At 50.4% G+C, this 26,175-nt stretch overlaps 2 protein-coding genes across 26 annotated transcripts in view; both read right to left on the reverse strand.

Annotated features, from left to right (window-relative positions):
* Window positions 1-2,044: 2,044 nt before the first annotated feature.
* KNCN (kinocilin) lies at window positions 2,045-9,306 on the reverse strand. The gene is made up of 4 exons (XM_017672789.3): window positions 6,853-9,306; window positions 5,698-5,766; window positions 4,908-4,982; window positions 2,045-4,056 (listed from the first exon to the last, which is right to left on the reverse strand). Exons 1-4 carry the CDS (start codon window positions 7,001-7,003, stop codon window positions 3,977-3,979), a joined length of 375 nt encoding a protein of 124 aa, XP_017528278.3. The 5' UTR covers window positions 7,004-9,306; the 3' UTR covers window positions 2,045-3,976.
* Window positions 9,307-12,802: 3,496 nt separating this feature from the next.
* Window positions 12,803-26,175, reverse strand: part of LOC108404949 (MAPK interacting serine/threonine kinase 1) — a 51,945-nt gene continuing 38,572 nt past the window's right edge. For 24 of the 25 annotated variants that reach the window (XM_073233864.1, XM_073233884.1, XM_037021746.2 and 21 more), the window contains 7 exons: window positions 25,600-25,704; window positions 22,464-22,519; window positions 19,297-19,392; window positions 17,573-17,767; window positions 16,729-16,893; window positions 15,465-15,508; window positions 12,803-14,142 (listed from right to left, as the gene is read on the reverse strand). In XM_073233864.1, coding sequence (XP_073089965.1) covers window positions 13,908-14,142; window positions 15,465-15,508; window positions 16,729-16,893; window positions 17,573-17,767; window positions 19,297-19,392; window positions 22,464-22,519; window positions 25,600-25,704 — 896 coding nt within the window. In that variant the 3' untranslated portion in view covers window positions 12,803-13,907. The remainder of the gene's footprint in view (window positions 14,143-15,464; window positions 15,509-16,728; window positions 16,894-17,572; window positions 17,768-19,296; window positions 19,393-22,463; window positions 22,520-25,599; window positions 25,705-26,175) is intronic. The other variant, XM_073233865.1, reaches the window with a different exon arrangement.

Raw genomic sequence — 26,175 nt, forward strand, 5'->3', positions numbered from 1 at the left:
GGCTGAACAAGGAGGAAGGGAGGAATTGGTTAGAGGGGTCTCCTGCCTTCCTGGCTTCATCTGTGTGTTGGGTCTGAAGTTGCTCTGTGTCTACTTCTGATTTCCTCCTCACTTTGGGCCTTTGCAGGGTGTGGTGGGCAGCTGGGTGAAGACCAGAGGTGGGTTCTGGTGCAGATTCTTACTGAGTTAAAGAGTCCACTGGGCTGGGAGCAGAGCAGAGGGGGTCCAAGGCAGCCACTCCGTGCTGTGTCTCCCGTTCAGTTTCCCTGTCTGTCCTTCTCATCTCCTTTCTGAGAAGTCCGTCTCAAGGCTGCAGGTCCCTGGCCTCTGGTCTGGACACTTCTCCTTCCCTGGGGTTTGGGGCTGGATGAGGGTTCTCCTTTACAAAATCCCCTCCTCGCCACCCTCACCCCTCTCATCTCACCCCCATGCCCGCCCTCCCGCCTCCCCCAACTTGTGTGGCTTTCACTTGCCTGAGCTAGTCCGGTGGGCGCTTATTGACCGGTCCTGCCTGGTGGCCCCCTGAGCTCGGCCCGAAGGAGGGAGGGACCGGCGAGCGCAGGGCTGCGGGGCTCAGCTCGCGGAAGGCTCAGGGGTCGCAGGCACTGGCCGGCGCGTCCCCCTCACTCACCCGCAGGCGGCTCGGAGATGCGGCTTGGGCGGGAGGGTGGGGGCCTGGGAGGCGCGCGACGGGGCCGGCGGCCAGGGAGCAGCCCCTGAGGCGGGGCGCCCCTCTCGGAGCCTCGCTGTTGCCCCTGGTCTCCCCTTTGACCCCGGAGGAGCGGCGATCCCACGAAGCGTCCTCCCCTCTCCCTCTCCGCCCCGCCCCCTCCCCTCCCTCCTCTGGGTTAGCGGTGGCGGGTGGGGGGCGGCGGGCAGTGAAGTCCCGGCCGCCCCGGCTCCGGGCTGCACTTTCCAGTCCGGATGGAGACACTGCCACTCCCTCCAGAGCGAAGGCTGCAGGTTGCACCGGCGCGTCTTCAGCCTCAGACGGACTCTCACCACCCCCGGAGGAGTGGGGTGCTCTGGGGGCAGGGAGACTTTCCCAGGGACGGGGCTTGCTTTCAATCCCCTCCCCTCCTCCCTCCAATCCCGCACCCAGAGGGGTGTGGCCACGCGCCCCTGCAGACGCCGACTCCGTCTCCGGCTGGGATTCGTAAGGGTGAGGGGTGGGAGTCTGAGGTGACGACTTCTCAGAATCTGGAGTAGTTCAGCAGGAAGAGCCTCACCTTCAGCCTCTCCTGTCATTCATCCACTCATCCGTTCATAAACCCTCCTTGATGTAGGCCATGCGCCAGGCAGCCTTCATCATGACGCTGGCCTTGTGAGGGAGGTGCTCCACTCACCCTCCGTCTGCAGGTGGGGAAACTGAGGCGCAAGCCCCCACAGCCTCTTGCCTAGCCCCTGGGGGGAGGGGCAGACGAGGATGTGAGTCTTATCCCCAGACTCCAGCCCCAGCCTGCTCAGTCCTCCAGGCTGGCCAGCAGGGAAGTGGCTTTGGGGGCCGCCTGGACCAAGGACTCCCCAGCGTCGATGTGTTATCGGCACCTGTCCTGGGCCCAGGTGGACAGCATCACAGTTGAGGTCGGAACAGGACTTCTGGACAGAACTAATTTCATTTATTGAACAGATTTGCTGGAAGAGCTGGGTCCAATGACCTGTCCCTGCCCACAACCCCTCCTGGGCTGAACCACTGGAGGGTTCTACAGCTGCTCAGAGGTGAGAGGGTGCTTCCCGCTAACACCACCCACCACCCCACCCCTACCTGCTCGGCGCAGTCTCACCTTCTTCCAAAGCATGGACAGGAAGAAGGCATGTGTCTCCACATGGACCCTCCTGTGACCACAGGTTGAGAGGGTGGGAGATCAGAAGTAGAGATATACCTGGGGAGGAGGTATCTGGACATTTATCTGGATTGGGGGGAAGGAGGTCTTGGGAAGTCCATGGCAGGGGAAAGAAAAGCAGCAGAGGTTCAGGCATCCAGGACTTCCACAGTTTCAGGGGTCCTTTGAATCCCACCCCCACCCAGTAAGAACTGGACACAGCTCTCGCCTTTTTAGGTATTTGTTGCTTAATATATTCCACTCTGATCCCCAAACCGTTCTGGGTCTGGGCCTGGCCCTGCCAGGCATCAGGGATACCACAGCCTGCCTTAGGGGGATTGTAGCTGGGAAGGGTTGATGGTCAGCAAGGGGGAGCACCCGCCCCACAGCTCAGGCTCCACATCCTCCACTCGCACCCCTTCCACACTTGGGCATCTTTCTGGGGTGCTGCAGATAAGGACTGAAGGTGGATAGTAGAAAGGGTTTCCTTACTAATCAAGGAAGGGCCACCAGGCCTGAGGTTTTTTTAAATTTTATTTAATTTTTTATTAAGGTATTATTGATATATACTCTTATGAAGGTTTCACATGAAAAAACAATGTGGTTACTACATTTACCCATATTATCAAGTCTCCACCTATACCCCAATGCAGTCGCTGTCCCATCAGTGTAGTAAGATGCCACAGATCCACTCTTTCAGGCCTGTCATTGTTGATGGTGATAACGCTGAAAGCAAGGAGAAGGGCAGGGAGCAGGCAGGAGGGAGCTGGAGAGGAGGGAGATTCAAGGAGGGAAGGCTGACTACCCTCGGGCTGGAAGAACCAAAGCCTCTACACGCTGCCAGCATTTGTGAAACTGTACCCCTTCACGGAGGCCTGTCCCACCGTGGTCAGACAGTTGGTGCCTGTGGCCTGTGCACAGCACAGAGCCTCGGGTGGGGAGAAAGGAGACCTGGCTCCACAGCTTCTCACCACGGGCCTCACTGAGTACTTTTCCCTGCAAGACCTCAGCTTTCCCATCTGTACAATGAGATGGTCTCTCCCACTTGAGGTTTGGTTTACCAACATCCACAGGGTGCCCTCTGTGTGCCTAGCACTCTTCCCCCAACTCTGGACAGGGGGAAATAGACAAGGGCCACTCAGAGTGGTGGGGGCTGTGATGAAGGGAAGCCCTAGGGCTGTGGGAGCACAGTGAAATCAGGGGAAGCTTCTGAGCCGAGGTGTCGTCTGCACTGATCCTTGAAGAATGAGATTCTGTCCAGTTTGTCTTCTGCTCACCAAACCAGGACAAAAGCCACATGGAGCAGATGTCTCTGTAGAGGTCAAACAACTCTGTTCCACCTTGAGGGTTCAGGTGTGGAGGCAGGAGCAATGTTTTCTGACAGCCACACATTCCTGGACCAGGTCCTCCAGAACATAGGCCAGCGCTTGGGGGCTGGAATGCATTTAGATTGTTCAGGAGCAATGAGAAAGTGGGTAGAAGAGGGAAGGCTGGAGGTCTTGTCTGGAGCCAGATCACAAAAAAGCTTTGAATGTTGGAGTTGAACACCAAGAGTCTCAGGGCAGGGCTCAGCTGAGGAGCCACCTCCTCCTGGAAGCCTCCAGGTCTGTGCCTCACTAGGGCTCCTGTCATAGCAGTGGCTATCTTGTTTGTCTAGGATATGTCCCGATCTCTGCTGCCAAGTCCCTGTCACTGAGGAGTTTCCCAGAGTTTCCAGTATCCTGAAAAGAATCTGGTCCAGCTTTCTATCCAGCTGGTGAGCTCTAGAGGCCAACAGCCAGGTCCTTGTCTGTGATTCCTGTGGGTTTGGGGTTCACTTCTGGGGCCAGGCTGGAGCAAGTGACTGAGGTATCCCTGGGCCCCAAATTCCAGAGGAACTAGAGGAATAGAGGAATGCAACTGAGCTGCAGTCCAGAGGTAAAACCCAGGTCAAGAGCCTGAAACAAGAGCCCCTGAGGTACCTCCAGTGGCACTGCCTTAGGCCCTGCCCTGTGCCCCTTGGAATCCATTGCCAAGAGCTGTGGCCTGGGTGAATGCTGATCTGATGTCTCCAGGGCCTGGTTCACCTCTGGTTTGGATCCTGGAGGGCTGTGAGATCAGGGTAGCAGGCAGGAAGGGAGGGTAGGGCAAGGAGTAGCTCCTCAGCCCCTGCCTCAGCTCTCCCCAGTCCCCCGGGACCCCATCTTCAGCTTCTCCAGTGTTCTGCTCACAGTAGACAGGCTGCTTCGTGCTTCTGGGGGAGAGACCAGGACAGGGCCACCTGAATAGGCAGATCCTGCATCAGAACAGCCCAGAAGGACCCGGGGGCAGAGCAGGATAGAATGGGGAGAAAGGGAAGACCCAGGGGGCAGTTTTGCTGAGTTTGAAGAGGCACAGACGGTCAGAATGGCCCTTCAAAAGGACAGTAGCTTTGTTGGGGGTTGGGAGGTAGCTAGAGGCAGGACCCTGGGGCCACTGCCTGGTTTCACTTCTGGCCCCACCACTTATGGCTGCATCACTTAATCTCCTTGTGTCTCAGTTGTCCCATATAGAAAGTGGGCTAATTACAGTACCTTCCTCATGTGGTTGTTCTGAGAATGGAACAAAGTAATATATGTAAAGTGGAACAGTGTCTGGAATATTTGGCTGAGACTAGGCATCTTACCAGTGGTGGCAGACACTGGGTTGGGGCCATCTTTGAAAAACCCCTGCCTGGAATTTTCCAGTGTGTGAGGAAGGGGGAGGCAGAAGATATTCAGTTTCAGGTACTAGCTCTGAGAGGTAGATTCATTCATGGGAGAAAAGAGGGAGAAAACCAACCAGGGCATGGGGCCTAGGAGGGGAGAAGGGGCAGGGAAGAGCCATCTGTTCCCAGGTCTGCGCCGGGTACGACAGAGATGCTCTGAGGACAAACGGGAGGAGCTCAGCTCAGCTTGGAACAAGAAGGGTTTTGACTAAACACAGGGAAGAACTGCCCAACTCTGTGGGCTCCCTGTGTCTGGGGAAACCCCTTCTGCATGTCTCTCAAGGCTTCTTCCTGGGGTCCTCAAGGCTGCTCAGCCAGAGAGGAAAATGGAAGATGGATCTGGCATTTCTGGAACTTACCCTCTTTATTGCCATTGGCGCTGGATCTTCCTTCCCCATGGTCTGGCCCTGGGTGGGGGTGGATTCTCAGGCTCCCTGCAGGATGAGATCACCCAAAGCCCCTTGGTTACTAAGCCATTCTCAAACCTAATCCGGCTTTGGGAAAGGAAGTACTTTCTGCTATCTGATCTCCATCCCTGCTGCTGCCTTGGCTCCACGGCATTCCTTTAGATCTCTCACATGATCTGGGCTGATTTGGGTGGGGTGGGGTGGAAGAAATGGGACCTTGAAGGATAAGACTGCCTATGCAGATTTTTTAAGAGGGTGGGTGTCCTGGGGAAAATTAGGGATATGTAGAGCCCTGCAGGGCTGATGGGACAGGAGCATGTATGTGGGGAGCTGAGATGATTTAGGGATATATATGAGGGTCCTGAGGTCTGAGGGGAGATAGAGGGTCTTTATGGGGGCTCAGGGGTGAAATGGGCTTATCTGTAGATCTCAGAGGCTTTGGGGGAGATGGAGAATCTCTCAGGGGAGATGGGAGTTCTCCGTGTTCTGAGCTGGTTCAGGCCCTTTGCGGCAGGCAGCAGGCCGCTGCACTGTAGTCATGGTGATACACACACACACACACACACACACACACACACACACACACACACACACACACACACACACACACACACACACACACACCAGTTCCAGCACACACACAGCCAGGAGCAGTCACACACGTGGGCTCAGCTCCACCACACAGTGCGTCTCGCACATTCTTTGGCAGAAGGGTATGCTAGGGGCAGGGAAGAGGACTCACCTATTGTAGGCAGGATGCGGTCCAGGTTGAATCTAGCTTTCATGAAGGGGTAGGCCAAGATGAGAAGCCCTTAGAAGAGAGACACAGAGGGGTTCTGTGATGGGGAGGGAGCCTGGTTAGTGTGAGCTGCATGAAGCTGTGGGTGGGCTGAGCCTGGGCGGTAGTTGATGAGAGTGCTAGTGTGCATGGGGAAACACAAATGTGCAGGTTGGGAGTGTGTGTGTGTGTGTGTGTGTGTGTGTGTGTGTACACACGCAGAGCGGCTTTCCAGCACAGAAGAGGGCAGGGAGCAGCACCTGTCTGGGGAAGGGGTTACACTTGGGGAAGGTCCATGCTCCTGGCTTCACCATGCCCAGGTGGGGAATACATTGGCTTCCTTCATTCTCAGTGATCTGGAAATGGGTCCAGCTGATACCACCACCTGCCCCATGCTCCCTTAGGGCCTCCAGGGCAGGACTAGGGGGCTCCTCAGCATGCTCCTCCCCCACACCCTACCCTGGAGAGGGGGTAACAGAAGAGTGGGCCCTGCCCTACCCACTCCCACTTTATCCCCAGACTAAGTGTCTGTGGCTCTTGGCTGGAGTTTGCAGATACGGATGCCCAGAGCCCACCAGCCTGGGCCTTCTGGTTCTGCTTTTGGCCCGGGATGGTGGAGCGGGATGAGGGATGGCATCAGTGTGGGGGTATCAGTTAGACTGGCCCAGATAGAAAGATGGACAGACGCCTGGACAGACAGATCTGCTGCTAAGTCATACCTGGAAAGAAAAGAAAACCTTTTGTCTGAGCTGGATTTTGTCTTGGCTCAAGGAGAGTCCAGCTGGGAACTCCGTCCTCTTTTACCTGCCCCCCAACTACCCTCTCACAGTGGGCTTATGAATTCCACCACAAACCCAAGCGCACAGGGCTTGGGACTGGAGAACTGGAGGGAGAGCGGCCAGAGAGGAGCGTGACAACCAGCTCCTTCTTCCACGGTCCCCTCACCCTCCCGCAGAAGGCACCTCAGCCCAGCCTTCCTCTCCCTCTCTGCAGCCCCCGCTGCCTTGCTTCTCTCCAGCTTCCATCCTCCAACACCCATCCCTGTTGACTCTGCCCTTTCCACATTTCCCCTTTCCCTGACCATGCCCCTGCACCCCCTCTGAGCCCAGCACTGCTCACCCAGACCAGCGGCGCCAATAAAGATGCCACCCATGGCAGCTGCAGCTTTGGACATGGAGACACCGATGATGATGCTGCCGGCCACCAGGCTGAGGGCCACACAGGCCAGCTGCAGGCAGTGGAAGTCTCTGCTGCTGCTGGGGATGTCCATGTAGGCCTACCCAGGTACAGCCTCCAGCCAGAGGGGCCTGTCCCCAGAAGAGCCCTGGAGGTATCAGTCCTCTTGGACGTCCCTTTGTTGGAGCTCCACCTTGAGGGTGGGAGTTCTGGGCAGAAAGATTCTGGGCTGGTAACCCTTGGATTTATCTGCAACCCTATCCCAAAGCTCTCCTAAGTGCCCCCCCAGCCGCATGTCACCCTGGCTTACTCTTCCTCCTTAAGGGCCCCTGAATCTGGAGGCTACTTTTGGGATTTCTGCCTGCACATCCTGCCTTGGTTACATATTTCTGGAGAGCTGTGCCTGGCCATTGGGGTCCTCCCCTGTTAGCCTCCTCTAGGGAGAGCTCAGCTTGAGCCCCCTGCCCAGGATATCCTGCCCTGGCTCCCTGGAGCCTGCCCAGCTGCCACTGAGCCTCAGCCTGTTAAAAATTTAAAGCAGTGGGGGAGGTGGTCCAAGGGATATGGTTCTTCAGAGGCAGGCAGCAGGGAAGTGCTGAGTTATTCATGAGGCTGCAATGTGAGCTGCTGCCTGGGTCCCAGAGGCCCACTAGGGCACTCAGCCCAGGTTCCACTGTTGGTTCCTGAGGGAGCAGAATGAGCTGGTGGCCTCACATGAGACCCAGCAGTCATGTGAGGAGACCCCCATCCCCCCACCACCACATGCTTAGGGCCCACTCTGCTGTCTTCTGCCATTTGGCACCTGGGGATCTTGCCTGGGGACTTGGAGACAGAGGCATGGGAGGAGTCCTGGAGGAGGCGCAAAAGACAGGAACAGCAACTGGGACAGGAGGAGAGGGAGAGGTATTCCTCTAAGTCCACTCTCTCCCTCTGCCCCTCCCCCGGCCCACCAACCCCTGAGCTCCCAGGCAGGGCTGAGGGGGTCTTAGCTTGAAGCAAATCTCAGGGGATCTCCTTCGCCTCAGGTAGACTCAGTACCCACTCCCTTTCCAGTTACCTTTTCACTGGGCTGAGAGGGTGAGCCGTTCCAGCTGCCCAGGATCCCTGGTTGGGTGCTGACAGGGACCATCAGTAGGGGCTGGGGGAAGGCACATAAAGTCCAGGGTTGGGCAGAGGAATTGGCAGGAGCTGGGTGAAAGCAGCCAGGGTCAGGAGACTGGGATACAGCTGGTGCCTCCCGACCTTTGGACTGAGCTCCTCTGCCTAGTGTGTCTGCCCTACTTGCAGGATCACCAACTTGAGGCTGGGTAGTGGTAGCCCAGCCCAGCTCTTCCTCCATTCCTGCCCTCATCACTGATTGCATCCTCCTCTGGGCCGTTTGTTATGGATCAAAGCATCCCCACCCCAGAACCTGGCCCTTGCCCTAGCCCTGCACCTGAGCTCCCGTTACCAGTCCTGCTGGCCTCTCTTTAGATCTCACCATCTCTCCCACCATGTCTGTAGTCTGACATAGCCAGGTGCAAGGTCTTCTGCCTCCACAGCTGCCCCCGACCCTTGTCCCTCCCCTTTTCTTCTGCTGCCCTTCTGCTGAGAGTCTGCCTGGTCCCTACTGTCTGGAGAATGCTTCCTCATCCTTCAGCACCCTTCTCAGCCAGACCCCACTCTGAGGCAATTCCTGATGGCATCTGAGTGGGTGGGCTGCCTACCACTGCTCCCATGTCACCATGCTGAAGTGCCTTCCATCTGTCCTCATTTTGTCTCCTCTGTAGACTGTGACCCCTCAAGGGTAGGTTCAGGGAGTGTGCCACAGCCATGGCTAGAGGGGACCTGGGCTAGGCTTCTAGACACAAGGCAGAGCGCAGGCAGGGACTGGACCTGCAGAACCCCTTGGATTGGCAAAGAGGAGGGCCATAGGCATGGTGGGACCTCTGTCCCTAACAAGAGGCTTTCCTTGGGTGGGGGCCTAAGAAGGCCAGAGTGCTCTGTCTGAGCCTCAGCTGAGGGAGACTGGGGAGAGGGCTGGGCAAGGACAGGTGTTAACTCAGAGGTATGTACAGAAGAGGGGTGACTGAGGAGCACTGATGGCCCCCTAGCTGTGTTCCCGGCCCCCATGAGAGGAACCCCAGGAGGTGAGCATTCCCCAGCCACAGCCACTGCTGTTGGCATCCCCTGTGCCTCATCAGGATGAGGTCTGATTATTCCTCTAATTAGGCATAAATGACAGACATGTCTCTGTCACATGTAACTGATCCTCTCTGACTAGTTTTAGAAAGAGCTGTTAAAATAATTGTCCATGAAAACACATTCTCAAGATGAGGAGCTTTAGGAATCCCAGCACCCTCCACAACCCCCACCCACGCCCCCTTACGAGGTTGCATGCCTCTGGCCAGCAGGGCCTGTGCAGGCTCCTGTCACAGTGTAAGGCTGCGGCAGGACTCCCAAACCATCAGCGAGACAGAGGCACCTCACTCTGAGGGACATGGGCCAGCCGTCCCACCTCCCTGAGACTCACTTTGCTCCTTTGGGGATGGCAGAGGCCAGACTCAGGGATGTCAGTGCGTTGTGAGTTCTAGATTCCAGAATACTCTGACCTCTAAAAATTGGAGACCGAATTCTAGAGTAGATTCTTTTTTTTGACTCTGTGCATCCTTCAGGGCACAGAGTCAGAGGTGGAAATTCGAGGGGAGACACATTAAGCCTTTATCACTTATTAGATCACAGAACTGTCCCAGGTCCTTTACAGAACAGACGGAGAAACTTAGACTTGGGGAGCAGGATTGCCTCAGAGTCCTGGGTAGAATCTCAGTGTCCAGATTCCCTCCCTGCTCAGCTGGGAGTACTCTAGCATATCTCTGCCCCTGAATTTCTAAATTGTCTTATTCGAGTTGGGAGGAATTGGCAACTCCGTCAGAGAGAGACGATGTGTTCGTTCTAAGGAATCATTCGAGTGTCATTAAAGGCTATTTGAAAGTTTTGTGACCCAGCTCCTCCACTGACAACAAATGTAGAGGGAGATTTGCCAATTCTTTCCTCCATATAAACTGTATCATCTCTGAAGAAAATACATACTTATCCTTGGGCAATGTGCTTACTGTAAGTAAATGAGATGGAGGCCCAAGGCACTAGAGCGCAACTACCACACCTGTTCCCCACTCGACAAGTATCAAAGGGTGCTGAGACCTGTCCTCCCAGCCCTGGACTCAGGGTGTGGCCAGGCCATGCATCACCGCTGAGTTGTCATAATCTCTCCTCTTCGTTTCCTGGCGAGGCCTCGGCTGGTGGATGCCTGCCTATGCTCTTTCCCTCACAGAAGCACCAAGTCCAAGGGTGGCATGGGGGTGGGGAGGAAGAGTGGGCAAAAAGGCCTCAGCTTGGTTTTGTTCTGTTTATCTTCCTTGAGGGTGAGGACCCTGTAAAAGAGAGTGATTAATTCCCCGATCCCCTGGGGGACCAGCAGCTTTCCCAGGCTGTTCAGAGGCTGAAGTCTGGAAGCGGCTTCCAAGGCAACTGCTACCATGGCAACAAGAGTGCCTGCTGCAGGGGGAGACCTTGCTCCTTACTCTCCTCCAGACTTAAGCAGCTGGGGCAGCTGGCACAGGATCAGGGCACTGCTGTTCCCAGAAATGGGTTCGGTGAGGGGCAGTCAGCCAGGGGAGAAGGAGCACCCAGAGCTCAAGCAGGTGGAGAGCTGGAGGGAGAAAGACTTGATCCCTGTGCTTGGGCCTCCAGATGGGGCTCAGACAGCGGTCCCCAGGCTGGGGCTGAGGCCTGCTAACTGGACTTGAAGCAAAAGGCCTGAGCTCCAGGACATTCTGGCTGATGGGGCCCAGCTCTCTCCTAAGGCCCAGCCCGTGAGGTAAGGCATGAGCCTTGAACCAGGGAACTGGCTGCCCGGACAGTTCAGTTTCAGTTCCCAGAGCCTCGTTTAGTGTGTCTGACATATCTGCCTCTGCCCAGCAGAGCCAGGCGCATGGCCTGGTCCTCAGAAACGGTAAGGGACTTCCCCAGGTTACCTAGTGAATAAGGACTAGAGGAAGGACTAGAACCCAAGGCCCCTGGTCCCCACCTCAAATTCTTCCTCTGATTCCACCATCGCCCCTCTGGAACAAAGACCCCAGCCCAGAGGGGCAGAGCAGCCTGTCGGCAGGAGTATCCCTCAAAGGACCAGAGGCCAGGCTCATCTGGGAAGCCCAGAACCATCTCCACCCACCTAAGTCCTTCCCACACAAGCCGAGGGAAGGGGGGAAAGCTCATCTCTCTCACTGGGATGAGTCGAGTAATTCTGCCCCAGGAGACAATAAAAACAACTATCATAGCTCACATTTATTAAGCACTTGCTCTGTGTGCCTGGAACTGCTCTAAACACTTTACATTAGTTTGTAACTTTCACACAGCACCATGAGGTAAGCACTAGCATTTCCAGTTTTTGGCTGAAGAAACTGACCCTCAGAGATTAAGTAACTTCTTCAAGGCCCAACGCTAGTAAGTGGTGGAGCTGGGATTTGAATGTGGGCAGCACAACTCTGGGTACCACATCTCTCTGGGATGAATTCCGGTTCCACCTTCCCAGTTGTAGAGTCCCGGGCAAGCAATTTTTCCTTTCTCTGCTTAATTTCTCACATTAAGTGGGGATAAAATACTAGTGCCTTACCTTATATGCCTGCTGTGGGAATCAAATGAGATAATGCCTTGTGAACTTTTCAGAAAGCACCTGTAACTTGGTAAGTGTACAATAATGCTAGCAAACCAAAGTAGGTAGGGCAGCACTTGAGCAAAGCCACGGAGGATGAGAAGGGCTTCGCCAGGTGGGCTGGGTTCAGGTGGAGGGTGGTAGAGGGCACAACCTGAGCAGAGGCACAGAGGTGTGAGAGCCTGGCTGGAGCTGCAGGATAGGTGGGGGTGGGGAGTGCTTGGTGCAGGAAGCCCATGGAAGTCATGTCCCTGCTGGACCAACCTGGAGGACTGACCAGGCTGGAGTTCAAAGACAAAACTCATGCCCTCGTTCCAAGTCCCCAGGGACTGGGGAGACTTTGGATGAAAGGCTCAGATTCTGCAGACCAGCCCATCCCACTCTGGGCAGATGAAGAGGGATGTGAAGGTAGTAAGGGTCACTGCAAAGGTCAGCAGAATGTTGTCATCAACATGGAGACAATCTTGGTGAGCACAGATGGTGGCCTGGCCCATTACCTACCCCCAGAGAGAAGAGCTCCTGCTCCCATCTCCACTCATTGCTCTCCCTTGGGAGAAAAGCTGCCAGTAGCACCCAGTCTACTGTCCAGACACTCAGACCTCCCTCTTGCCATCTCTTTGGGAACTTATAAAGGCCCTTCCCACCCCAGCCCAGTTCTGAGGATTACATGGGACAAGGCACATGGAAGGCCCTCTGCATGATGAACATGGGGCCTGGGGATGCAAGGTGACATTTTTCTGTGTTGGCAACTCTGACAGGACAAGCACAGTCCTGGGCACAAGGTGAATCCTCCAGAAAGGCTTAGAGCTGCTCCAAACAGAGAGGAACTCTGTTCTGCTGGGTGGGTGGGCTGGCCTGGGTACAGGGCACACCTATTAAAGCACCTTTTGAAGCCAGCTTGTGATGGTTGCTGACACTACCTCTTCCACTTAATGGGAAAGATATGAAAAGACAGAGGCTGTTTCTCAGTCACCTCAGGACCTGCCACAGAACTGGAGATTGACAACTGTTTGGTGAATTTCATTTGCTCACCTAAAAAAGAGAAGCAATGATATCTCCTTCGCTTTGTTTTACAGACCCAATAAGGTGCCAGATTTACAGGTCCTTATAAAGACCTCCTCACAGGGCTGGACTCAGCCCCTCTCTGGAAGGCCTCTTTTTCGAGTTTGCAGTTGAAGAAAGTACCACCAGGAAGGCCATAGCTAGAATTTAAAACAGCTTTATTAAAATAAGCATGATGTATAATACCATCCTTGTGTTGTATAAATGTCTGACTTATACAAATGGGTTTTCTTCAGGTAACTCAGCCTATCCGGCCTGGACGTGCCTTCATTGTCTCCAGCAGCAGTCAGTGCTCAGACAGGAGGGGCCCCGCTGCTGCGATGTGGCTCCACATCAGGCACGTGACTCCTAACTGCCCTGACTGGAGCTGCCTGCCCCATCAGGCCAGCAGTCTCATGGTTACAGCTTAAAACCAGTTAGAGTAATAAGAAACAGCTGATTAAAACCTTTCAAATGCATGGATTCAGGAAACAAGAGTGAGCCTGACATACTCTGAAAAGCCTTTGTTGGCAATGGGAATTTAAAGTCCCATCTTTGCTGGGAGAGCATGGTTAAAAAAACAAATATTTTAAAAAACAAAATAATACTGATTTTAGCAGCAATCCCCAACAAGGCAGAGGATGATAAATGAGGGATACATTTCGGTCACAGCAAAGAAAGATTATGTGCTTGCTTCTCTGTGCTGCAGACTGGAAGACTGATCTGGCTTCCTGAATGTGGAAGGCTTCTTGCCCTCCCCTGAATTGAGGGGACTGCTTTGCTCAGCCAAGGTGGGGGAGGACATCCAGAGGACAGAGGAAGGTGGAAGGACTGCCAGAGGCAGGTGAAGGTACAGAGAGATGAAAGAGCCTCTGTCATCGGATGCTTCTCAAGGCTGGCTCCCTGAAGGCTAGAGCCCCAGTTGCCATTGCTGCCTGCCAGTGAGAGCGGGAAGGATCCTGGATAGGCAGAAGGGTGAGCAGGTGGGCTAAAGCCCAGCAGAGATGTCCCTGCTGCAGATGATTATGCAAAGTGACAAGTGATTGCTTTCCTTCTCAAAGACAACCCCTTTGGAAAAAGCTTTTTCCTTGAGGACTCTGGAGAAATGGGGGGATGTGGGTGGAGACCTTAGGGCCTTCCTGGATGGAGCTATAAAACCCCTCTGCCTGCTCTGCAGACTTCGGCCTCACAGGTTTCTCAGGGGGTGGGAAGTGGGGGGAGAAATGCCTGGACAGGCCTATGGCCTGGAAGATGTGACTGGAGGGGGTCAGAGTGCTGTGGGTGTTGGGCCCGTTCCTGCATCTCCACTGCGGCCTGCCTGGGCCAGCGCTCTCCGGCGTGCCAGGCGTGACTTGGAGGGAGGGGAAAGCTTCACAGAGCAGAGGCCCTTGGCCAGTGCCTCTGACTCCTTTACCAGTTCATTCTCCTCATGCTGAGACAGCTGGCGGTTAAGGGCAATGGCCTCAGCTGCAAAGAGTGTCAGGTCCATTGTGCTGCTATTTCTGCAGGGACAGGGGTGGGGCACAGAAAAGAGGGAGGCACAACTCAATAGATCAGCCAGGCCAGCTCCTTGACACCCATCCAGTGACTGCAGTTCTAGGCTCCCCCCCAGTTTTTCTAGCCTGCACAGGCTGCTCTCTCCAAAGTAGTTCTTGCATGGGTTTGCAATCTGACCTTACTGAGGTGGGAATGGCTTTGAACCTATAGTCCTTGGACTTAAGAGTTGGGACAAATGCCCCTTTCTATTCACAGCACCCTCCACTGAGCTGCCACTGCTCTGCACACAGTTCTGCCAGGGGAAGGGCCATGCCACGTGAAAGTCCCCCTTGTACAGCCCTCTTTCTCGTAAGGGCAGGGAGCTCCAAGCGCAGGCACCGTACCTTTGTGTCTGTGTTCCCAAAACTCAGCTCAGGGCTAGCATATAACTGGCACTTGGGGTTTTCTGAATAAATCTAAGGTGGAGCTGTGCTTTGGAGCCTCAGGGCATCTGGATGAAGCTCTAGAGAATTGGGTAGAACCCAACCTGGGCCATAGCATTCTGGCTCAAATGAACTGAGACTATAAAGATGTAAGACTTCCCTGTGTAACCCCTAGAAACTGGATGTGAAGTTGGTTCCAGTTTCTAGGGGTTCACACAGTGCATTAGTCCTGGCCCTTTGGGAACATGATCTAATGTTAAAAGGGACTAGAGTCAAACACCCAAGGCTACTGTGTGGCCTTGAGGAAGTTAACTTGATCTCTTTATTACTCAGTTTTCTCATCCACAAAATGGGATAATAGGAATACCTCTCTTGTAGATTTATCATAAAGGTTAGGATATACATAAAGTCTTTTGCACCATATCTGTCATGTGTTATTGTTTACACAGTGGTATTACTATTATTTATCTAGTAGCATATATGACAATTGGTCCCACTGCCTGACAGTTCCCCATTCCTGTTACTTGCACCAATTCCCAGCAGCAGAAGGAAACCTTGGTGTGAATCACCCACAGATGAGGTTTTCTTTGGGCTGTAAATGCTGATTTCCAGTTAGGATTCCAGTGGATATGCAAAACACACTTTTCTCACACAAACTGCACCGGGAGGGGCCTGAAAGGTGCTGGAGGGCAGGGGAAGCCATCCCAGTGGAAGACAGCCCTACTCTAGAGGGAAAAGTGGGGAGGAGATGTGGGGCAAAGGCATCCAGGAAGCCCGTTCAAGAGGAGGATACCTGAGCCTAGAGATGAGCTCCCTGACCCCATCTCCAACCCAGCATGGCTGAGAGCCTGAGGGAAAGCCAAAGCCCAAGAAAGAGGGGTGCTGGGTGTGGTGGTAACATTTACCTCTGGAGGACTTGCGGCGTGGGGAGTCCCCTTTCTGGAGCTTGCTAGAATGGGAAGGACAGACGAGTGGGTAAGCACTGCTCCCTCCTTCAAGAGCTGCTCCCACCCATGACAACACAGAGTGGGTAGGTTATCAGAGGCTCTGGGCCCAGCACAGGCTTGGCCATGCTTGCCTGCAGGGTCAGACCTACCAAGGAGAGAGCAAGCAAAGCACAGCCACCAACCCCACTGCCCCTGCATGGACAGCCCTTCTCCTTGCCTGGCAAAGGCCTATTCATGTTCCAAGACCCAGCTTCCCCTGTGAAGCAGTCCCTCTCCCCTGCCATCTCCCTACCGCTTGTCCCAAGCAGAGGTAGAGCCTCCACCTTTGGTGCCCCTAGCACTTTTGATAAGCTTTTGTTACACTGTCCTGTCATTTATTCCCTTACCTCCCTGTCCCTAGGAAGACAGAGACTGGGTCTTACTCATCCCAGTATTGCCAGTGTCTGGCATGTAGTAGGTGCTCAGTAAAGATAGTAACACTTGGGTGGCTTGGAATTAGCCACTCAGATATTCTTGGAATGGATCCCCTTGTAACATAGGGCTGTCAATGCTTGCTTCCTTCCACTGGCAGGGCCACTGAGGCTGGCTAGGACCTGGCAGACCAAGGAGACACAATAAATCACAGGAGATCTGGCAGATCCCTTGGAGGGGCAGAAATCAGGTACCATGACTAGCCAAGGAAGATGGTTAAAAATATTTTCTAATGAAGACTTGGGTCCTTAGTTTGGGGAAAATACAACCATTTGCCATTAGCAAGATGCACCCAGATCCCCAGGACCATGAAGAGAACCTATGTGCCCCAAGAGCAGCTACAAAGCAAGCAGGGCAAAAAGGCCTTGTTCCTGGGTGCTCTCAGCTAATGATACTTTTGTATAAGGGGATGTGTACCTGCCTCAAATGTGAACGCCAGGCTGCTTTCTGAGCTATGTGCCTCTGCCAATAATGGGATGCATGTGCCAAAGCCCCCAAAGGCCTCTGCCTCTCCAGAGACACATGGGTCAGTTAGGAGCTTAGTCTGTGGCCAAGGTTAGAACCAGTGACGAGTAAGGGGCTCAGTGTTGGGCTAGGTTACATGCACAGGGATTAAAGCTGCCAGATAATTACCCTCCAGCTGAAGTAAGCCTCCTGGGCTGCTGTTCAGTACTTGCTGGCATGAGAGCTCCCTCAGGGCCATGCTGTAGGCCTGAGGAGGCAGAATGCCACCCATCCATGGGTTACTCACCCCCTGCACCCATGGGTGTTGCAGAACTTGGGCAGCACTCAGTCTCTGCTTTGCATCTCGAACCAGAAGCTTGGAGATGAGGTCTTTGGCTTCACTGGAAATGTGCGCCCAGTCTTTGTCAGGAAACTCATACTTGCCTTCCTGGATGCTCTCAAACAGCTTGTTCTAGGTAAAGAAGATTCTTGCTGAGGCCCACTGCAGGGGTTGGGCAGGATGTGCCTGTCACTGATCTCGTCAACTCATATCCAGCTGACTTCAGCTGCAGCTCATGGCCTGGGTATACCACAGACCAGGTCCCCCTCTCAGACTTTCCTCTCTCCAAAACATCAAGCCACACAGAATGCCCTTGGTGGGCAGGGATGGCTATGCTACTTGGAGGGCTGGGTGGGGGCTTCATGGAGGGCATAATCTAGAGAGCAAAGCCTAAATTCCTTGGCCCTTCTTACATGGCCCTCCATGAACAGGCTCCTGGCAACCTCTCAGGTCTCACCTCCTGCCACCATTAAACTTCTATTTCTACTCATTTTCCTGGTACACATGCAGTTGTGTCAAACCTCCATGTCTTTGCTTATGCTGTTACTCCTACTTGTATTGCTTGCCTCTCTTCCCCTGCAGCAAGGGTTATTCTTTAAGACCAAGCTCAGGTATCATCTCTAACAATCCTCCCTTGAACTCCTAGCTGGGATAAGTGCCTATCTCTATTTCACCTTGTGGCTGCCCTTGGACAGAGAAGGAAGGGCAGTATAACCGCCTTCTAATCAGGAATGATCCCCAAGCCCAGTCCTGCTTGGCATCCCACAACCACATTGACCCTCCGTGGGCCCTAGGCACGAGCTGCACTCACCTGGCACACCCTGCAGACCTCTCCCCGGTCCCAGCCACAGTCGGCCCCACAGTGACCTACAAAGGGCGGGTAGCCACTCAGCATGATGTAGAGGACCACACCCAAGCTCCACAGGTCACAGCGCTTGTCATAAAAAGTGGCCTCATCTGTGAAGACCTCCACCACCTCTGGGGCCATGTATTCTGCAGAGCCGCACTGTGGGAGCCAAGGTTGGGAAAGGAAAAATGGCAGAGAAGAGAGGTTTAGTCACAGGCAGAGATGGCAAAGAGCAGAATGTGGGACTTGAGCAAAAGTATGGTGCTGCAGAGCAAGAAGTTGTCAGGAAAGTTAGCGGACAGCTTGCCTGATATACCAGGGCACTCAGAAAAGCTAGGCCAACCATTTGTAAACTGTCTTATCAGTCTTTCCTCACAATCCACATGACCAGTTCTAGGCTGTCCTCTTATCTTCTCAGGTCCTTCTCCAGTAGGCAGATGCCCTTATTCAAGAAACTCCGGGAATCTCTCCCTGCCTCAGCTATCAACAGTCACTTAATGTACCAGGACCATGGCCCTGAGAGGGAGAGCTGTGGGGATCCAACTCCATACAGCAGTAATTTCTTCAAGTGATGTCCTGCCAAGCTTCCCTGCTAGCTTAAAGTAAGGGAGAATTTAGAATTAACAGATCATCAAAGTTAGGAGAGCTCTGAGAATAAACCCAATCGCCCTGCTTCTCCCATTTATAGATGGGGCAACCAAGGACTAAAATGGGACACGGATTTGGTCAGACGCATCAAGGGCAAACCTAGGACAATACTCCAGGCTTCTTTCCTCTCATCCTTGCATAGAAAACTGCTGATAACAATAAAACAAATTCTTTTTGCTCCCCTCTTCATTATTTCAGTCTTACTGAGATAATCTCCCACCCTCCAACACACACAACTAATTTGATGGGAAGGTACAAGTGGAGAAAGAACATTTTCTTTGTAATTGGCAATTAGAATTAATGACTTCATGAACAAAGTAGCTCAGTGGAGTAGACACTAATGCAGAAACATTTCTAATAATGTTGCTTGGAATAAGATATGGGCATACTGAAATGCAGGTCTTATAAAAAGGTTATTAGGAAAATTCACTTATGAAGCATGCAAATCTCAAAAGGATCATAATTATAGTATATCAAGTATGTAAAAGAGACGTATAAGGAAGAAACAGCTCTCAGCAGCACCATCGGGGCATGAAACATGAAGTGAGAGAAGCTCAGAGTAACTCAGCCAAGCAATCCTATGTGCAAAGTCCCCAGCCTCTCAGTTCTCCACCCTCTCCGTCCTCCATCCCATGGTGGGGGTCCTACCACTCTGGCAGTGGGCATGGGGACTCTCAGAGCTGTCTGCCTGCTCATATGGGAAGGGCAGGCCCCAGAGTAGTGCCTGACTTTACCTGGGTTGGGAGTCAGGGCTCAGCCTGTTCTTATACATACAATTTATATTAGCACTGGCAGAGGACCCAACGCAAACTAAAAGCCCTAATGTCAGTTTCATTAGCAACTAGCCCTGGGTTGGGGTGAGAGAACTCATCCATACAAAGCAGTGAGCCAAATGACAACTCAGGCAGCCAGAAGCTGGGGAGATACATTTGGTTTTCCTTCCCTCCCCGGGGCTCCAGACCCCAAAGCTTGGGCCAGGAGGCATGCCAAACGTAAAGGAGCCCAGAAGGAGGTGGCATAGCTTGCCCAGCCATACGTACTGGAGTAGTCAACTCTGGTGTGGTTATGGGGGTGCAGGAGTTGTTCAGTTTCACCCCGCTGCCCAAGTCAAAGTCACAGATTTTCACTGGAGACACCTGAAAAGGAAACCAGAAAGCAAAAGGCTACGAATAGGAAAAACTAACAGGTATGAGGAGACTAATTTAACATACAGGCTCATAATTATGTGGCTGCCATGCTGAAACCCAGTTTTATCTTTCAGGTCATGTTTATTCTCCTTGGTTAACTAGAAATGACCTGAGGATTTATCCTAAGGTATCGTCTGCACCATGCCCTTTCCTTATTTCCCAGCTAAGAGAAAATGTGTGTACTACATGGTGTCATACTTGTTGTGAACTTAGTACAAAACAAGAGCAAACCTTTGGAACTCTCGCCACAAACAATGGTATAGAACACACAGACATTAGAGAAGTTATCAGCACTCCTGAAAGACTCCTTGAAGCCCATTCAGTGGAGGACAAAGAATTTTGACTAAAACCTTGACCACTTCAGGTGGCTCAGGGTGACCAACTTGTCTGCTTGCTTGGGACCCCATCAGTTAGCACCAAAAGTCCTGCTTTCTGGGAAACCCCTCAGGCCCAAGCAAGCTGGGATGGTTGGTCACTCTAGGTGGCATCGACACAGCAGCCAAGCGCACCAGAACTGGATGCCGCATCTGAGCCCACAGACAGCATGTGTTCGGAGCCATCCAGGAGCGCAGTTTGTATGCACGCAGAGAACGGTCTGCATGATGCAAGCTGCACAGTGAGCAAGAAGAAATGCTGGTCCTGTGAGTCCCAGCTCAGCCACTGACCTTCCAGGGAACCCTGGACAAGTCTTTCGACTTCTCTTTCCTTCTTTCCTTCCTCCTCCCATTCCTTCCTTTTCTTAGATTCTTACTTTTATTTTTCACTTACCCTCTCTTTATTGTCATAAAATATATATAACACAAAATACACCATTTTAACCATTTTAAGTGTACCATTTACTGGCATTAAATGCATTCACACTGTTGTGCAACCACTGCCAGTATCGGTTTTCAAAACTTACCATCATCCCAAACAGAAACCCGGTACCAGCAAGCAATAGCTCCCTATTATCCCCCTTCCCCAGCCGCAGTGACATCTAATCTACTTGTTGTCTCTATGAATTTGCCTATTCCAGATATTTCATGTAAGTGGAATCACATAGTATGTGTCCTTTTGGGTTTGGCTTATTTCACTTAGCATAATGTTTTCAAGGTTTATCTGTGTTGCAGCATATATCAGAGCTTCATTCTGTTTTATGGCTGAACAATATTCCATTGCATGGACTGACCACTTTTTGTTTATCTGTTCACTCGTTGATGTACACTTGGGTTGATCCCAGCTTTTGGCTATTGTGCATAATGCTGCAATGAACACTGGTGTTCAAGTCTGTTTTCATTTCTGCTGGGTATATACATAGGTGTGAAATTGCTGAATGGTATGGTTATTCTATGTTTTAGCTTTTTAAGGAACTGCCAAACAATTTTTCACAGTGGCTGCACCATTTTACAGTCTGATTAGCAATGTACATGGGTTCTAACTTCTCCACATTCTCAATACTTACTTTCCTTTAAAAATAAAAAATTATAACCATCCTGGTAGGTATGAGGTGGTATTTCATTGTGGTTTTGATTTGCCTTTCTCTGGTGACTAAGGATGTTGAGCATCTTTTCATATGCTCATTAGCTATTTGTATACTTTGTTTGGAGAAGTGTCTATTCAAGTCCTTTGCCCATTTTTTAAATTGGATTGTCTTCTTTGAGTTTTAGAAGTTCCTTATTTTTTTTGAATATTAAACCCTTATCAGATATATGATTGTGAATATTTTCTCTTATTCTGTGGGTTGTATTTTCACTTTGTTGATAATGTCTTTTGATACTTGGTCAAAAATTAACTTTAGTTTTTCAGCTATGAAAAATGGGGCAACAAACCTGTGCCATGAAGATGAAATGAAACAAAGGAATACTTTAGATCAGAGGTATTCAACAGAGCAACTCAGCACCCATGGAGTTCTGAGGTCAGACCACCTTAGTTTTAACCTATACTCTTACCAGCTGAGTGACCTTGCACAAGTTCTTTAGTCTAAGTTTCCTCATCCATAAAATGAAGATAATAATAGGACTTTGGGCAAGTTCCTTAGTCTAAGTTTCCTCATCTATAAAATGAAGATGATAATAATATCTACTTCATAACATTTTATAGATACTAAATAAGTTCTTGGCACAATGTAAGCTCTAAAAAATGTCAACTATAATTATTGTTAATAACCATAATGATAATAATATTATGAAGTTTCATGCCAAGCCATTGACAGAGAATCACAAGATCATATCTGAGCTAAAACATTACTATTCCCCTCAAAAAGTTGTAAGCAGCAGGCTGACTCACATATTCACACATAGCCTATTTTTGAGCTGTCCCTTAATTCAAACCAAGACAGTTGTGTTCATGCATACATACCCATTCATACACACAGAGCTATGACTGTGGGCCCTCAAAACCACCTGGGCCTAACAAACACAGAATTTGTCAGGTTCATATATGCTTATGGAAATGCAAACACTTCCACTGAGTGATAGGTTGAGTTAAGGTAATGTTTTAAATAGGTTGCATTTGTTCATTACCAAGTATAAATGCTTTCTTTTTAATGGGCACCTTTGGAAATAAAAATGGAAACAAAAACCCTTTTCAAGAACTTCCTTCCTGATTATTACTTCTAGTGGTGGACACCAGCTGGCATATATACTATTAACATAAACATCATTTATAGGCAGAGATTTGCTTCACATAAGATTGAACTGAGAGCTGCTGTTAATGACTCACATCAATTACTTTAAAGGTAGGTAGTGTATTGGACTAGAAAACATTCATTTTGCACAGGTCTCATATATTTTACAAATATATGTCTCTGTCTTAAGCCAACTATGTACACTGCTGTTAAAGAGCAATGAGGGGACAAGGATTAACCCTACTTGGAATGTAGAAACATTATGCATTAGGTGTAACATTTTCATGTGTCCATAGTAATCCATTCAAGTTGGTACCTGAGGCTGACAGAACTGTTAACAACTTCTACTGAAAGCAAGGAGTGGCTTCCCCACATCAGGGTAAACTATAAACATTCCAAGTCAGGGCCTAAGTACCTTTTCTGGAGATTCACACAATATATTTTCTGGCTTCAGATCGCGGTGAGCAATGCCTGATATGACAAAGAGCCAAGAAATGGTTAACATATGCACGTAATTATCAAACATTCCACACACAATTAATTTTTCCCAAATGCTGTTGTTCACAGATTAATTTCCAATTATGGTACATTAAAAAATCAACGAGCTGCAGGAGACAGAAGTAGCCAGAGACACAAACCAAAAACACAGTGGATTCTGCAAGTTTTTTTGAAGCAAAGCTTTACCAGTCTGGCAGGGATAAGGGCTAAATGAATCCCAGCCAGCCTACCTCTCAGCACTGCAGTGCCAACCAAGAATAAGAAGCCTAATATGAAGCAAAGAGCTCTGCAAATGGCCATGCTTGCAACAGCAATGCAGGAATAATTAGTGCCTTGTTTAAGAGCATCTCAGGGGGCTGGGACTGCTCTAACCTCATTTCTTCTTGTGTGGTTGATTAAAAAAAAAATGATTCCTTCAGTGGGACTCTGAGTGTTCAGAGGATCAAGTGTTAGTTAACAAATCTCCTGAAGCTTGTCTGATTCCCTTCTCACTTGCTCTTCATGCCCAAGGCAGCCCTGCCAGAAGGACCCCAAGGACTGCTTTGGCCTGAGGATGCTGTTCTAAAGATACCTCCCCTGCATTTTGGCCAGACCTCCTGAAGGAGACCACAGATAGCAGCTTACCCCACAAGGGTTTAAAACCTGCTGGCCTGGCCAAGAAGGCAACTAGGGAAAACCACCGTCTCACCAGACACACAGAAACTACCCACTCCTCTTTCCTCCTGTAGAATGTATGGCACAGAGACAGAGGGCTGGAAAGTCAAGTGAACCGAACAGCTACTGCTCAGTACTAGAGAGCAGCAGAGGATTCTAGGGTAATGGGGAAAAGCAGAATTTGCTTTTCTAAAACCCCCTTAAATGATCATCTTCTCAGGCTGCCATTTGATTCCCCAGTAAGAGGCAGGGGCCAGCCCACCTGAGGCACTTCATTAGAGGGAAAACCTGAGCTCCAGCAGGCTAAGTAACTTCATCAGTCACCTAACTGAATGAGAACCCAAAGCAACTCAGTCCAGCTGCACAAATTGAGCCAGGCTACAGCTCTCCACACTAAAAGTGAAAGATATTTTCCATTACAGCAAGTGTTCCCACAGAAGGATCATGAGCCACACATAGCACCTTGCTCTCCAAATAGGTGCTGATGGCCCGATTGTCCCCCAGCCTGAGAACTGAGAGCCATGCTGTAATAATGGGCCTGCCTCTGTGAGCATACCAGCCGTTGAGCTGCTTCTGTTCATTTCCCAGAGGTTAAGTTGCAGTGTGTCCAGTATTTAAAAGTATGGAACTTCTTTCAAGACTGACCCATTCTTGCCCAATTCATCTTCCTAGTGTGAAGTTATTTAGAAAACAGCCAAGTTCAGCTGGAAATCGTTTTTCTTCCCCTCCAACTTCTAGTCACATGGGCAGCTGGCCAGCTAGATGTTAACAAGCACTTCAGAAGTCCTAAGATATCACCAGCCTCTGTTCCCTTTAGAGCATTCTTGTAAAAATAAATAAATAAATAAATAAATAAGTAAAAAATAAAACCACATTTACCCCCCTGTAAGGTATGAATCGTGTAGAAAGCATGACCCAGTTTTGCAATCTACAGAGGCAGCTTGAGGAGAAGTTGTAAATCTTTTGTCAGGCAGGTGTTACCTCCATGCAGCCCAGCTTTCAGAAGCAGAAGTACTGCTATTCATCATGCTGTGGAAAGTACAGATACCCCCTTCTAGGGATTTTCATCATATGTGCAAGTCAGACACCAACATGGACACTGTCAGTGTGGGGATCTCTCTTTGGCCATTGGAGGAGACGAGTAGAATCAATGAACCTGAGCCTTCCATGGAGCTGCCACACTGGTCTGCACTGCATTGCTGACACATGGTGGAATATGCCTACAGGTGGTCTTGTGCACCCACAGCCAGTGTGGCCAGCCAATATCCATAATACTAAAGGCAGCAGAGCTAAGTCACAAATTACTCCCTCCACCCCACCCCACCCTTCACCAGGCAGAATGCTTTAGTTTAAGGGAATTAATATTAAGAATAAAAATGCTTTCTGCCAGTGGGGGTAAGAGGGGAGGAAGTAACACTATTGAAGAACTACTATGCGCCAGGTACTATGCTCCAACTATTATATATATTTTATATTTATATAAAATTTATATATTTTATAAATATTCCTATTTATATATATTCCTACAAATATAAAAGTAACATATATATAAGATACATACAATTATATGAGTAAGTATATATAAAAGGCTTAGAATAGTGCCTAGCACACAAGTGCCGGTAAGTGTTAACTACTGTTGATGATGTAACTATCTTAATTCTTGCCATAACTCTGTGGTATTATTACTAAGAGAGCACATAGCTGGAAAAAGGTAAAGCCAGAATTCATTTTTTTCATGGCATTGATGGTAGGTAAATTTAAAAAATGTATGTAATCGTCAAACAAATGGAAATGTAAAAACAGTTAATTTGCAAAAAGATTTACTATACTACAAAAGTTCTTCAATAATCAGTCCTAGATAAGGGACTGTAAACCAAAGTATAATTCAAGCAATAGTAACCTGCTGTTTACCATTATTTCAACAGATACCTCAAACGTACCATGTTAATAGAAAAATGCATTTTCCATTTTTGTGAACTGGATATAAAACTATATATATACTATGAGCCAATTTTGAAGAGAGATACAGATGATGTATTTTAAAAGACTAGAAGGAATAGCACCTAAATATTTATACCAGAATGCTCACATTATGCACGAGTTTTGCATTCATGAGGAAAGGAAAAGGAATCATCCACATCCACACTCACATGTACCATGTTCAACAGGAAATACATTCTTTTTCCTCCCTGCTCTTTCCCTATATCCCTATCCTTTTTAACAGCTCCACATCTACACACTGCCCACATGAGAAGCCTAGGAGCCATCCTGGCTTGCCCCGTCACCCCAGGTGGGCCTGCCAGCTGCCCCGGCTCGTGACCCAGCTCTCTGCCTGACCTGCTGCTGTCCCCAGAGGCTGGCCAGCCCCACCCACCCACTAAGGCAAAGGCTCGGATCACCTTTGGTGTGCAGGAAGTCAAGAGCAGCGGCAACATCCTGCACCACTCGGCTGGCTTCTCGCTCATTAAAGTGCTTCCGCTTCTGGATATGGGCCAAGATGGAGCCTGGAAGGCAGAGGGGACATACAGACAAGCCTCTTCAGACTTTACTGAGCGTAACTTCCCCAGGCCAAGTGTTCACAGGTCTGGGGTAGGGACACAGGTTCATGCATCACTAAACGTCCAGCACTACGTGTGGTACTTGGCACAGAGGAGGAACCAGCCCCAAAGAGGACTGAACAGGACTTCTATCTTTTGCACCTAAGATGAGCACAGAAGGGAGAACTATTTAAATGACCAAAAATATTAATGCCATTGGGACAGATTTGGCTTCTGAAATCAAAAAGAACTAGAAGTGAATCCACACAGGGTCATGGGCCTCTCTGTAGAACTTTTCTTCCTCTCCATCTGATTTCAGGTCCAAACAAGAGCACAAGCCTTCCAATGGCAATGCCATACCCTTATGGGATACGTAATGATCTAAAAAAAGAGAAATACTTATTTTTCCCCTAACCTTTCCTGTTTATTATTATTATT

This window comes from Manis javanica, chromosome 4 (assembly GCF_040802235.1).
Source record: "Manis javanica isolate MJ-LG chromosome 4, MJ_LKY, whole genome shotgun sequence".
Taxonomy (NCBI): Eukaryota; Metazoa; Chordata; class Mammalia; order Pholidota; family Manidae; genus Manis; species Manis javanica.